This window comes from Tachypleus tridentatus, chromosome 6, assembly GCF_004210375.1.
Source record: "Tachypleus tridentatus isolate NWPU-2018 chromosome 6, ASM421037v1, whole genome shotgun sequence".
Lineage (NCBI taxonomy): Eukaryota > Metazoa > Arthropoda > Merostomata > Xiphosura > Limulidae > Tachypleus > Tachypleus tridentatus.
The window spans coordinates 19872687-19888346 of record NC_134830.1 but is presented as its reverse complement, the minus strand read 5'-3'; the positions used below and the strand labels follow the sequence as shown (position 1 = coordinate 19888346).

Here is a 15660-nt window from a genome sequence, read left to right as displayed (position 1 = left end):
TAATTTAGCAGTGTAAGACTAGAGGGAAGGCAGCTAGTCATCACCACCCACCGCCAACTCTTGGGCTACTCTTTACCAACGAATAGTGGGATTGACCGTCACATTATACACCCCCACGGCTGGGAGGGCGAGCATGTTTAGCGCGACGCGGGCGCGAACCCGCGACCCTCGGATTACGAGTCGCACGCCTTACGCGCTAGGCCATGCCGGGCCTGGGGCCAAAGGCTGTCTGGCGTGGTAACCTTTTGTTATCGTACCATAAAGTTGTATATTGTCAATCAGTCAGTAGACACTAAAATGACGCCACACGAAGGACACGTTGGTGGAACTTGTACTTTCGTGACATCACTAAAACGCGCATACGCCATGAATCACACGAATTACGCACTCTGTGAGCGAGGACAAGCAGGACATAGGAACTTCGAAAGTCAGGTATAAAATACTTATTATTATTATTATTATTTTTTTTTTGCTTTTAAAACATGGCATTTTTAGGGACCCTGCACAAGTACATCTCGTACCGATTTATATTTTCGTTTATTGATTTCAGCTACGAAGTAATTTACTTTAACTCAATGCTGTTAGCGACATCTATTGATTAATATAGCTCATAACATCACAAGCAATAGATGAAGCCTTTGCAAAAATGATGTACAAGTAAAAACAAATATAAGTGTCTATAACATATAAGTAGATGCTAGTAGTGATGGATTCATCCTTATTTTTACTCACTTGACGAAGAATATACTTTTGAAACATTGTAAGTCTTAATTAAATCATTTTAACAACTTTTGTTTCCGTGTAGGCGTTTCAAGACCGATATCAAAATCCTTTGACTGCTCAGCTATTGTTAAGCCCAAAATTATACCATTGGCATTCTATTACCTACTCACTATGAATATCGAAATTCCATTTTTAGCACTAAGCAAGTGGAATTTGATAATTTTTTATTTATATAAATTTCCTAAAAAACAAGTTTGAAAGCTAGTTTGCAATAAAAGGTACCCGACTTAAAAAAATTACTAACCGCACTTCTAACAATGTTTCCACCATAAGACACAAGGTTGTTATCTGTTTTTTGTGTATAACTTTATTTTAGTATCAAGTTTCACTGATGTACGTTAAGACACCATTAGCTTGGCTTGTACACTCTCGAACATATACGTACATATACGTGTGTTAGTGTATGTATTTGAGGGGGGGATACCAATTTATTTTTTTTGTATTTTTTGGGAGGGTTATATATGTAAATATAAACATTTTGATTAAAGCTTATTTGGGATTTAAAGAATGTACAAGAAAATACAAGTGATATGGAAATCCCAGGTCCATTAATAAGCAAATATATGCCATGGTACTCAATGTCATAGCAAGAATTCCATTTGAATTTTAAAGACAAAACCAAGCTCGCATTTTGATGGACTAGGTGCTCAAAACACAGAACTCAGTATGATATGGAAGTTACTTTATAAAGGATAATCATTATTCTGTTGTTAGCCAATAATATACACATGATGTGAAATAACATTTACGTAGAAGACAGAAGACTGACCAGTGTTTAACATATATGTATTTTATATACAAGTCAAAACAGTTATATACACATTCACCACTAAAAAAAATGTTAACAGCTGACAAAAACACTTCTAGATACATAATTTAGCATATCCAATGTCATTTTCTTTCTTATTTGTAAAACAGAACTACTATAAACACAGAAGCAAGAAAGTTGAAAGACTTTCTAATAAGCAGAGAAATTAGAAAAACAAAATAGTAGATGGAAATTCTATGGTTTGCATGCTTCGTGAAATATATCTAGACTTCGAACATCTCTCCAGGTAGGAGGCATGTTGTTGTGAAGACGGTTTCCACAGCGACGACAAGTTGCAGAAAATAAGGATGCATAGCTATGAAGCCAAGTCTAGAAATAAAAATTAAAAGATCTCACTGTTTAAACAATAAGAAAAAAAAATGATTTCAAAACCAGCACTCACAATATTTTACATAGCAAATACCTACAAAATGCCAATTTTACAGACACAAAATGCACTTCCTTCAGTAACCAGATTTAGTGAAAAAAAATGGTTATTTTCCAAATAGGTCCTTAATGAAAGACTAATAAAACTGGATGAAAAAAAAATCACTTTTGTTTTGCATTTGTTGTGCATAATTGAGGAATTTACACATTTTGAAAATAGAGTTATAGATTTGTTCTCCAGGTAAATAATAAATAAAGTATCTATTTTAGCCAGGGTTCTGCCAGTGTAGTATTTTCATCAGGACTAGTGGTGCAAAAACTGTATTAGATTTTATACTACTAGTCCTGATGCATCCACACTGACAAAAAGGCTGAAACTAAGATTTTTATTACCTAGAGAGTAAAGGTGTTTTTTTTTCTTCTAACAATGTTGCTAAAAAGTAATAAATAAAATAATGTTTAGTAATTTTTTCCACAGATTATTTTCTATCTTCAAATGTTAATCTCTTTTGGTGTAATGATTTGGTAATGCATTTGCTGGATGTTTATCTGTCTCGGGTAATACAGCAGCTGGATGTTTATCTCTTGGTTAATACAACAGCTGGATGTTTATCTCTTGGTTAATACAACAGCTGGATGTTTATCTGTCTTTGTTAATACATTAGCTGGATGTTTATCTGTCTTGGGTGATACAGCAGCTGAATGTTATCTGTCTCGGGTAATACAGCAGTTGGATGTTTATCTGTCTCAGGTAATACAGCAGCTGAATGTTTATCTGTCTCAGGTAATACAGCAGCTGAATGTTTATCTGTCTCAGGTAATACAGCAGCTGGACGTTTATCTGCCTCAGGTAATACAACAGCTGGACGTTTATGTCTCTTGTATGTCTTGAGCTTACGACACACAGTCAATCATGTGACATGCTTACTACTATTACTTTGCTTTTGTTATAATTTTATACTTATTGAATATATTTTTCATCTACTAGCAAGGAAACATGAGACATACCACTGTGCCACTAGGGAGAATGTTGTTAGGCAAAAAAAATATCAGTATAGTGAAATATGTTTGAAACAATTCATCATTTGGAGAAAGCAGCTATCAGAAACAAGGACATAACAAGTGATGTATGTGAAAAATACTATAAAACAATAAACCACTTTCTACAACTTAAATATTAATTTATTGTGTTGATTATTTATTTTGTAATGTTACACATTTGACTATACCATCTAAAAGCCACTAAAGAAAGTGGTTTATGAATTCACAGCAGATCCTTTATTTATGACACCATGTTTACTAATCTCCAAGTGGTTTTTACAAATTACTTGTATGACATTTTTAACCCTACTGCTCTCAGCTAACTGAGAGTTACTTTAAAATAAGTAACTTATTTTAAATATTATAAATGTAGTGTGTACACCTTACAAGCATCCATTTTTCATAAACAATTTAGAATAAATCTTGGGATTTCTCTAGCATTCACTGCTTTTTATTGTTTTTCTGGAGTGATGAAGAGAAAACTTGTTACAGTCGATTGTTAATTCTATTGTTAGTTTTTCTTTGACATTTATCACGGTGAAACATCCATCTACAGTAACGTCAGAGAAATCAAAGGATTTATCCCACATAACTTCTGTGAAAGCAACTCATCTTACTGAAGACATGCAGCAGTAATGACATGTGATATACACATAACTACTAGAAAAACCAATTTTTCTGGAATGCATTATGTCTGCAGCCAAAGCAACTACATCTCTATAGTAATATATGTAGAGATTACTATGTTGTAAATTCAATAACATACATACAAACAGATAAATCATTACACTTACTATATAATGGTCATAACACTTTAATAAATCTTCACTGGTATGAGGTCATTATATCTTTCATATTCACTTTTGAATGAAATCTGGTTACAAATGGTAATACTCACTGACTTCTTACTGGAACCTTTCAGGTAATTTTTCTTGTCATTAACCAAGGTTTCCAAGGCTCTACAAGCTTTGCTCAACTTTTTTTTTTTTTTTTTTTTACATAAAAGGTTTTCCTGCCACACACTTTAATTCCCTTAACCCTTTCAGTGCTGAATAACAATTTTTAATGTTTGGCATAGTGCTGAATATACATGTTTGATACTTCAACTAATTATGGTATCAGTACTAAAAGCATGATATCTCGGCAATAACTCAACAAAACTCCCTGAAATATTCAGTGATTGTACTATACATGTTAAATTCAATACATAAGCATAACAGGAATAAAGGAAGGTCGTCTGTTGTGCTGAGCCTTCAAGTCGACTGCGGTCGCCAACCACGCCGAAAGGGTTAAGTAAGTTTCTCCTTATACAGGTTGAGTTTAAAACAATGAGAGAAGAGAAATGGATCTGATCATTTTATTCTATTGAATAGTTCATATATTCTAAGATTCACTCAACAGTGATAACAAAATCATTGGGTAATTTTGCAAAATGTTAATTAAAATTAAATGCAAATTACATTTCTAATATATACTTTTTAATGGTGAGTTTCTAAATGTAAGCAGATAATGCTTCTTTACTTCAGACAGAAATGAAGCATTCTCTGGTAGAATACACATATTTAAATACATAATGAATACATGAGCATACGGTATTTGAAATAGTTAAGGAAATGTCATGGAGAATGTATAAAAGGCAAATAAGGTTGTGTTACTCTTTGTTCTGTGAAACTGAATTACACTAGAGTACCATCACATGGTAATAAACTACACTGTGATCCAACCAATCAGAAAGCACCATACTAGCATAAAGCCAATATAAGTATAAGCAATCACAATATATCCAGCAGTAATAGTATTAACCCATTTATGGCTCGCAGGACTTAAATACTGCATGACAATATACAGAAATCAGTTTTCTCTGGTTATGGACACTCAAGTAGAAACATTTGAGGCAGACTTTTCTCAGTAGGAGTTGTATGTAAAGCATGAAAAATGTGCACAGTTACAAATAAAAACTTGTTCAGGGATATCTAGCTGTACCTCATCTAATTGATAGACTGGATGAAATGAAACTAATCAAAATTACCAAGCTGCTTATTCCTGGATTACTTTTTAATAACAAATAATGGAATTGACTATCACATTACAATCTCCCTAAAGCTGTTAGAGAGAACATTTTTGGTGACAGATTTCAGTTCTGCAACCCACTCATTGTGAGATGATCATCTTAACCACCAAGCCTAGTTTAGGTAGAAACCAACATTCTTCAAACAGTTTACCCCTGACAAAGAAAGGCCCACCTTTCAAATGTACTCAAGTTATAGGGTTTCTATTTCATTCTTCAAACATGATATTATGTTTCTTATATGTTCTGTTTAAATATATGGCATAAATCCTTAAACCCAAGATGACATTTCCAGTATCCAACCAAAAATCTGATTTACCCATCAGACGGTTACAGTGTCCAATAAGACTTGTGTCTTTTTGGCTGAAAACCAATCAAACCAGGTCATTTTTCACAAATATTTTCATTACTGTATATGTATTGCATGTACTTCCACTGTTGTATGTGTATCATGTGTGCTTCCACAGTTACTTCCATGGCTGTAAGTGTATCACGTGCTTCCATAATTTCTTCCACTACTGCACTTTTAGTTGAAATAACAAAGTTGTTTTTGATAGAAATTTTATTTAGTTGGAACAGTACTTTGATTAATAGTCAGTTAAATGTAAGAATAACCTTTTTCATTGCATTAAAAATAATAATACATTATAACTGAATCATACAACTACAATCTGAAAAACTAAAAAGCACTGATGTGCATATATTATAAAATAAGTGGGGGTAGCAAGATCATGATGACTGAAATAACTAATGTCTTTCAAACAACACCAATTTATTAATACAGTTGATCTTTGAGATGCACTATTATAAAGTTTTAAGAAAATGTTCTCAATAGTCATTGACTAAAAATGGGTCCACAAACTTTATTTATATCTGAATTTATGTTACTAGAAATCTACAAGTGAGTTCCTCTCACACACAGTTTTTAATTCACTGACAATTCTTTAAAAAATTATAGCTTTCTGAAATGTACAAAATAGTTGATATGAATTTATTACACTTGTATTGCAAATATGACTTATAATACAGAAACTTTTTTATAATTAGATATATAAATGGATCTTACAACAAAAGACTTGAGTGCCCTATCTGGCATCAATGGAGAATAGAAGTGTAGCATTGCTGCATTTGCATGATCTGTAACCTGAGAAGAAAAACACAATCTTTAAAATTCTTTTCAGTACTTTGAATCAAAGTGAGCAGACCTTATACAAAACAGGAACCTTGAAGCAAAAAAACAACAACAACACTAAACTTGTTCTTAATAGTATGAAATGTGACTTTCAACATTTAAATGAACTGACACTAAACATTAGTACAGAATACTTCAGCTCTATGTATTAACCAAAATTTCCTTTCATATCAGTTACTCAAATATACTTACATAGAAATAAAAATATAGAAAATGTTATTTAATAATCAACAATCAGGAATTTTTTGTTAAAAATACTAAAATTTCTGAAAACAAGTAATCTCTGTAGATAACTAAATTAGGTGTTTACTGGACTCTAATCCACATATTTCTCAGTTTTTACTTTAACTTCCAATAGTCTTGCAAGAAGAAACAGTTCTTATTAAGTGAGAAGATTCCAGTTTGTTTTTTACAGTGTAAACATAATAAATATGTAAAGTACTCCAAGAATGAGGAATATTACAGTGCAGTAGTTAATAATAGGTTTCCGATTGGAAGCAAACATTTTTTTAAACACTCAAGACCATATTATATGTACACTCATGTTTTTAAAAATTTCCATGACTTCATACAAAACGTTTTCAAGAATTTTTACGGATTGGGTTTATGACCAAGCTACTGAAGCCCTATGCTGTCATTCCTAATTTTAAACTACTGATCACAGAAAAGGCAACCAGTCAACATCATCCTACCACTCACAGTAAGGAACTGGTTGTTACTATTATAATGCACTCACAACTTGAAGAGCAACAAATATATTGTGATATATCTCACATTCAAAAAAGTCTCACCAGGACTGAAGCCCAAAAACCTGCCACAGGGCTGTCCCACATCCTCATGACTAAGTAAAACTAAATTATGATGAATTCAAGATGACTAGGAATTCCATACAGAAGGCATCCTAAATATATACTATTAAAAGTGTTACTAAATGTACTTCAACCAAAACAACTGTTTCATATAATGACTATTACTTGTCAGCTCATGCTTTTAAAAGTGCAACCTTATTTTACACACAGCTTAATAATTTGGTGTCATATGTGTATGTTATATTTATAAAACTGACTTGATACCAACTTAGAATTACACAAAATAACTGAACTTGCATCTTACCTTTTGAAACACTTTATAGTGAGATCCTGACCACATGTCCAGCTATAAGTGGACATATATACAAATACAGAATTACAAAAATGAAGTATGAACAATTGATGATTTCTGTATTACAAATAATACACACAAGAAGTTCACACGTTACAGTATTTTCATAAACACTTTACTAACAACTGTTTGGTACTTTTATTCATGTATTTTTATTGATATATTATTATCATCTCAGATTAATAAAACTAGTTTATTAAAAAATTTTAAGCATGGTCAAATTGATCATTGATGTTACTAATCAAACACATGATCACAATCCTACATGTAGCATTAATATAACAAAGTTCATTTCACTTTTCCAGCAAATTGGTACACCATTTCACATTAAAAAAAATTGATGGTTTATGACCCATAAATTTGAAATAACTGTGCAGCAGTTTAGAACAATGGTAAATTTGATGTTTCTTATCCTCATGCTCATTAAACATGTGAACTAAAAATGTACCACAGAGAAAGGTAATGTAACTTTCAATGCAATTACTTAACAGTAGGAGGACTTGTTTATAAAGAAGTTCCTCTTAAAACTGTGAAAAAGAGTAATAAGTCCTGAAACTTTAGAAACATATCTTTTGTTTTTACCTACATATTTCTACAGTGTTACACATACAGCATTTCTTCAAATTTTTTGGCCTAAACCATTTCTTCTCTATTATAATCTTAACATTTCAGATTTAATATTTTTGTCTATTAAAATAATTAAAATAAATGTTTTGCTGTTTACTTTTCGTTTTTAAAGCCATTGCCAGCGATATATATACACATTAAAATAGATGTAGAACCAAAGTAACAACCAGAGTATGCATGTTTCAGCTGTTTTATTAAATAAGATATAACTTATTACATGAATCTTTACTCAAGTATTGCTTACATTTTTTGGTGGATAAATTACAATTTTTTAAGAAATATTTGTGAGAAGTAGGAGACAACTGAAATATTTACTTAAAAGTTAAGGTATTCCACTCAAGTATCACTAAAACATTAGATATACTTCTAATTTTAAAAGTGGCATAAGATATTCAAATATGAAACATTATGAATTTTATTACAAGACTAATATTATGTAAAGAAATGTTTTTTTAAACAATAACTATGTTCAGATTTTATTCTTTAGCATATATATATGTACATGGCTTAAATTTGGAATTTATAGTCTTTTAGTAGGTCTGGATGCTTTTTGATCTACATGTTTCAAAAACAATAAGAACAATGCCTCAGAAGGAATGGAAGATAAAGGTTAAGAAACACAAAATTCTATGAAAAAATATTTTTAGTGATGTGACATTAGAGTAAAAAGATTTTCAATATTATTATAAAACAAATATTGGGCAGGTTATGTTTTGCACAAACCTTTTCATCTTCTCCGTAGAAGTCTTCATTAAATCCTTTGACTACTACCCATTCAATAACAAGTCCTCTAAGCAACACCAAAGCTTTAAGGGTTCTTGCAAGAGTAATCTAAAATAAAATAAAGGGAGATATAAATGAAGTTATGTACACTCAGTTATTTAAACATGTTGTCTGTCTAAGAATGATACTCTATAATAATTTTTTTTCCAAAAATGTATTAATTTTTACTAAATCAATAAAGACAAATGTATTTAATTTTCCACCTTAAACTTGAGGATTATCCAAGTTAAGGTATCATAAATGTAACACAACTGGATATGCTGAAGAACTCGTATATGCTTTAAAGGTGGCAAAAAGATTACACGTATTTCTCATGTGCAAGATATACAAATCTCTTTTTTATATATATTGCTTTTTGTTGAATTTTGCACAAGGTTACTTGGAGATTATCTGCTCTGGCCATCCACATACATACATATATATATAATATATCAATATCACAGAGGCCTAACAGTAATACTAGTGCTGGAATATTGTTTTAATTATGGTTTTATATACATTTAAAAAACAAAGTTTGATGAAGTTCAAAATTTCAGTTCTCATTAACACTGATTCAAAATTTTTTTGAAGCATTGTTTAGTGAACACTGAAGTAAAAATATTATTTCAGATAGATATTCACTCCTCTGCTGAACAAAGTTATTTTTTGTGCTGCTGCCATGCACAGTAATCTCCATGATCACTAGCATTTCAACAAAGGTTCATTCTTGACAAGGCAAAACGAATATACTGAAAGTGAGAAGGAAGGAATCTTGTGCAGAGAGGTGAGTAGCCATTGAAGTAGGGAAAATGTTAAAGTTTCTCTTACCTCTTTCCACAATAAAAAGCTAACATTTCACATTGAAGAAAGTGGGAGTTGCCACTGCTGATAGAAAGATAAGCACCTTTATCAAAGAATAACGTCAGGAAGGGAAAAACCCATGGAATATGTCTCCCAATGGGGGGAGGAAGTCGAGATAGACATTACTGGGTAGGAGGTTACATCCAAATTGAGTATGGAATACCCTTCACACAATAAAGGTGACAGGGTTAAAGATATTGTCAAATTAACATTTTACATGGTGGTAAATGATGGCATAAGCAGGTGGAAGTTAAGAATGCTCAAGTGGCTTTATATTATAGTAATCTGGCTGAACATGGGTGTGTAATGTAGCTAAGTCAATAATGCAGATCATTCTGCAATGCAAAAATAATATACTTACATGAAATATTTATGAGAATAATCAGGTGCAGGGAGAAATAAGCCAGACCTTGCATCTTAAGGAGAACACAAGACTCATCCAGCTGGTTGAATCACCAGAAATAGCTTAGTTCATAACATAGTGGTGTGGTTTCTGCTATATTACTACATTTCCAGATAACATTTTAGTCCTACATTCCATTAAGGGGTGTGACTACTTTGTTTCATACCAATGGGAAACTCCCGATTCTGACATCTGCTACAGCTTGGTACAGAGGAAACAAGGATCCTCCCCACTGGAGACAAAAAATAAAGTAGGAGGAACGTGTGGAGGGGTGGGAGAACACAAGAGAGGCACTTAAGATTGTATCATCAAGCACAATTATTTAGAATTAGGTTACACACAAAGAAACAGTGCAAGGTTTTACCATGATTAAAGACTGCAGTTGCTAGCTAGTGCAAGGACAGGTACATACCTCTTTTTTTTTTTTCCCTACAAGTACAGTTGTCCCAGTTTTGCACAAACTACCATCACAACAATGAGCACAGAGCAAAGGTAGATGGGCTTAAAACTTACTGTGCTCCCCCATTTAATGTGAATTTTTGAAAAGAGAAGTACTACATGAAAGGCATCATCATAAAAATGGTTATGAGGAAGCTGTAAAAAAGGAGTTTCTGGACGTTTCATTGAACAGCCATATTTCAATGAAAGGAATGCACATGGCACAAATGTGAACAATATTTGTTCTAATTTTTCAATCTATATGGAGAATGATTTTTTTTTATGTACATCAGTATCAAGGCAATGTGCAGATGTGTACTATAAATTTTTGGAACAGGGTGGGGGATATTTTTTAGATCCTCTACTATATTAGATCATTAGGCCACTTTATAATGCTACCACTTGGTTATTTGGACTTTAGGCCTATCAACTATCAGGACCATTAAGACTTGTTGAGACTCCTCACCATTAATGAGTGCATACATGGTTGGAACAATGAAGTGTGCAGCACTTGACTGGTTGTTGTGCAGCAATGCAGCTTACAAGAAACACTGGACCTGAGCTATGTCAGTTCCCAGAACTAACACAAATTCTACTGCAGAAAAGTAGGAGGCATAAGAATTCTAGTAACCAGTAACTCAATGTCATAAATGAGATGGTGGATCCCACCATACAGGAATTAGAAAAGACTCTCAGTTGAGAAAAATTAGACATTTCCCAAAGGTTGCTGGTGTTTTATGCAACCATACTATTGGCACCAAATAACTGGCAAAAAAATTTTAAATAAAGTGTAATTATTAAATTGTGTTAAAAGGAATTATGTAGAAACAAAACAAAGCCCAATTTTTGATTTAAAAACTAAATTAGCATTAAAAAGGCCAATGATCTTCAAAAAATAAAAACACATTTGTAAGATGGACAGTGTCACCATTGCCGATGACACTGTCCAGCATCATGGGTAAACCTGTGGACAAAACATTCCTAAAATGGTGCTGTCATTCAGAGTTGTAATGATGGCATGAGAGTAAAATGTGGGATGTTGTGCCATGCAGACCATGCATTTGGGCATCAGTCTCAGATAAAAGAAAAATAATGACTTAAAAACTGTGACAAATGTGTAGTGTAGTTAGGACAACATCTTCCTTCCGATCCTTACAGAAACAAGATGGTCAAAGTCCAATAGAGGGTTCTATGTGGAAAAGCTTGTTATCACGTTGCTCAATCCAAGTCGACTGCCAAGTGGTGAAGAGCCAAGTCTTGAATACAGGACCATAGTCCATGTATGGAAGAGGCACAGCAGTGAATGCACCAGAGCAGACAGACTTAACTGCAGTATCAGCAAGCTCATTCCCAGAAATACCACTGGATAGAAGTAGATATTAAAGATAAATGGGCCATTCGGTTTTGAATATCGACAAGAACAGGGTGAGAACTAATGTGAAATTATTCCAGGGCCAGGAGAGAGATAAGTGAGTTAGTATACATAGTATAATTCAAGTACTTAACTTCTATGTGATCCAGGACAAGAGGAATGGCATACAATTCAGCAGTGAATACAGAAACTGTAGTGAGGATTCTGTGTGCAACTATCAAACCACAACAAACCATGGCAGAGCCCACAGTTACCTGACTTTGAAAAATGTTTGGCAAATAAAATATGGTACTTCCAATTGGGAGTATCCACCTTTCACAGATGACTCAAAGTTCACACTTGTGGATGGGAATAAGTCATGGTAGGATGGGTTGACCAGTAGATACACCAATGTCATTTAAAGAGAGACCCAATTCATCCAACTACGCCTGGATACAAAGGCCAAAAGGAACAATGGCAGATTGTCTGTTCTGAAAAAGCACAGACCCTTGAGGAAGGAAAACACAACTCCAGGTGGTATGCTGTGGTAAGAATCAAAGTTTTGCCACATACAGTACAGACAGTTGAAAACTGCAAGAGGTCTAAATAAGGTTCATGAGACTGTGTACAAATTATGGACTAGGGAAGTGCAGAAAACCCCCTGGTGGAGTCAAAGTCCCTGATGCTAAACAGGGTCCAGCATCTTCAAGGTCAAGGTCCTGGAAGAGCCATAGACCAGAGACTCATAGTCCAGTTTTGATTGAATGAGGGCACAACAGATCTTTAGCACAAAACATCGATCCACCCCTCAAGAGGTGGAAGAGAGAACATGAAGAATGTTTAGTGCCCTTGTGCACTTGACTTGTAGCTGCTTAATGTGTGATATAAAGGTCAGCTTACAGTCAAAGATAAGCTCCAAGAACTTTGCCTCAGGGACCAAAGCACAACTTCACTGACATGATTGGGGTGAATACCCTATTGGCAGCAAAAGTGCATCCAAATGGTTTGAGATATAGAAAAGTTAAAACCATCTGCTATGGTGCACTTCAGTAAAAGATTGAGGGCAGTCTCTAGCTACCACACAATACACTTCATGTTTGATGACTAACATGAGATGTGAAGTTGTCGACATAGAGCCCATTTGCAATGGTAGGAGGAGTTGTCCAGTGGTGACAATAATCTTTATACTGAAAAGTGTGACTCTCAAGACACAGCCCTGAGAGACTCCACATTCTTGTAAGAAAGAACAGAAAAGTGTCAAACCCACACAAACTCAGAGTTAACTGCCCATTAAAACATTCTTAATAAAAGTGGGCAAATGGCCATGCAACCCATATGAGTGGTGGTCTCAGAATGCCACATCTCCATGTAGTGTCATAAACCTTCTCAAGGTCAAAGATGTTGTCACTTAGGAAAGACTACTCTGATCAACTTTTCAAGTTGAATCAGGTGGTCCACAGTGGAGCACTTTCATTGGAATCTATGCTGGGTGGGAGAAAGAAGGTTGTTTAATTCAAGGAACCACACAAAACAAGTATTAATCATCCTCTCTAAAGCCTTACAGAGACAGCTTGTCAAAGCAATTGGATGACAGATTGAAGGAATCTTGGGATCCTTCCTAGGCTTAAAGAAAGGTGGGACAATAGCCTGGTACCACACATTAGGAAAAGCATTCTCCTCCTAGATCCAGTTAAAAATAACCAGAAGAACAGCAAGAGAAGCAGGAGAGAGATGGCACAGCTTCTTGTAGTGTGTTTCATCTGGTCCGACCGATGTACTGTCAGACTGAATCAAGAGAAGCAGGAGAGAGATGGCACAGCTTCTTGTAGTGTGTTTCATCTGGTCCGACCGATGTACTGTCAGACTGAATCAAGAGAAGCAGAGAGAGATGGCACAGCTTCTTGTAGTGTGTTTCATCTGGTCCGACCGATGTACTGTCAGACTGAATCAAGAGAAGCAGGAGAGATGGCACAGCTTCTTGTAGTGTGTTTCATCTGGTCCGACCGATGTACTGTCAGACTGAATCAAGAGAAGCAGGAGAGAGATGGCACAGCTTCTTGTAGTGTGTTTCATCTGGTCCGACCGATGTACTGTCAGACTGAATCAAGAGAAGCAGGAGAGAGATGGCACAGCTTCTTGTAGTGTGTTTCATCTGGTCCGACCGATGTACTGTCAGACTGAATCAAGAGAAGCAGGAGAGAGATGGCACAGCTTCTTGTAGTGTGTTTCATCTGGTCCGACCGATGTACTGTCAGACTGAATCAAGAGAAGCAGGAGAGAGATGGCACAGCTTCTTGTAGTGTGTTTCATCTGGTCCGACCGATGTACTGTCAGACTGAATCAAGAGAAGCAGGAGAGAGATGGCACAGCTTCTTGTAGTGTGTTTCATCTGGTCCGACCGATGTACTGTCAGACTGAATCAAGAGAAGCAGGAGAGAGATGGCACAGCTTCTTGTAGTGTGTTTCATCTGGTCCGACCGATGTACTGTCAGACTGAATCAAGAGAAGCAGGAGAGAGATGGCACAGCTTCTTGTAGTGTGTTTCATCTGGTCCGACCGATGTACTGTCAGACTGAATCAAGAGAAGCAGGAGAGAGATGGCACAGCTTCTTGTAGTGTGTTTCATCTGGTCCGACCGATGTACTGTCAGACTGAATCAAGAGAAGCAGGAGAGAGATGGCACAGCTTCTTGTAGTGTGTTTCATCTGGTCCGACCGATGTACTGTCAGACTGAATCAAGAGAAGCAGGAGAGAGATGGCACAGCTTCTTGTAGTGTGTTTCATCTGGTCCGACCGATGTACTGTCAGACTGAATCAAGAGAAGCAGGAGAGATGGCACAGCTTCTTGTAGTGTGTTTCATCTGGTCCGACCGATGTACTGTCAGACTGAATCAAGAGAAGCAGAGAGAGATGGCACAGCTTCTTGTAGTGTGTTTCATCTGGTCCGACCGATGTACTGTCAGACTGAATCAAGAGAAGCAGGAGAGAGATGGCACAGCTTCTTGTAGTGTGTTTCATCTGGTCCGACCGATGTACTGTCAGACTGAATCAAGAGAAGCAGGAGAGAGATGGCACAGCTTCTTGTAGTGTGTTTCATCTGGTCCGACCGATGTACTGTCAGACTGAATCAAGAGAAGCAGGAGAGAGATGGCACAGCTTCTTGTAGTGTGTTTCATCTGGTCCGACCGATGTACTGTCAGACTGAATCAAGAGAAGCAGGAGAGAGATGGCACAGCTTCTTGTAGTGTGTTTCATCTGGTCCGACCGATGTACTGTCAGACTGAATCAAGAGAAGCAGGAGAGAGATGGCACAGCTTCTTGTAGTGTGTTTCATCTGGTCCGACCGATGTACTGTCAGACTGAATCAAGAGAAGCAGGAGAGAGATGGCACAGCTTCTTGTAGTGTGTTTCATCTGGTCCGACCGATGTACTGTCAGACTGAAAAAGAATGAGCTTGAGTTCCACCAGTGTCAAGGGGTCATTACAGTCATAGAGATGATCAGCCAAGTCTTGGTGGCTAAGAAGGTGGAGGATGAATAGGGGATGCTAGATACCAGGCAAAAGCTTTTGTCGAGAGTATTGGCAATGCTCTAGTCATCAGCAACTTCCTGGCAATCAGAAAACATGATCAAATGGGGGACAGAATTATACTGCCCATTGACCTTCTAAATCTTATCCCATATGACTTTGAAACTGGTGGTAGTAGAGATGATGATTGGGAATTTGAGCCAAGGTTCCTTCTGGCTATAACGTCTTACTTGTCTAAGCATGTGCAAGG

General features: G+C 35.5%; 1 protein-coding gene and 1 long non-coding RNA gene across 2 annotated transcripts in view; one reads left to right on the top strand and one right to left on the bottom strand.

The window, feature by feature from the left end:
* Window positions 1-238: 238 nt before the first annotated feature.
* On the top strand, window positions 239-3098 carry LOC143252051 (uncharacterized). The gene is made up of 2 exons (XR_013028802.1): window positions 239-432; window positions 2967-3098. It is a non-coding gene; the product is annotated as an uncharacterized LOC143252051 (long non-coding RNA).
* The window catches only part of MED27 (mediator complex subunit 27), a 43933-nt gene continuing 29828 nt past the window's right edge, over window positions 1556-15660 (bottom strand). Inside the window, exons 5-8 of the mRNA XM_076503623.1 lie at window positions 8791-8898; window positions 7393-7434; window positions 6154-6231; window positions 1556-1921 (exon numbers count right to left, since the gene is read on the bottom strand). Coding sequence (XP_076359738.1) covers window positions 1787-1921; window positions 6154-6231; window positions 7393-7434; window positions 8791-8898 — 363 coding nt within the window. The 3' untranslated portion in view covers window positions 1556-1786. The remainder of the gene's footprint in view (window positions 1922-6153; window positions 6232-7392; window positions 7435-8790; window positions 8899-15660) is intronic.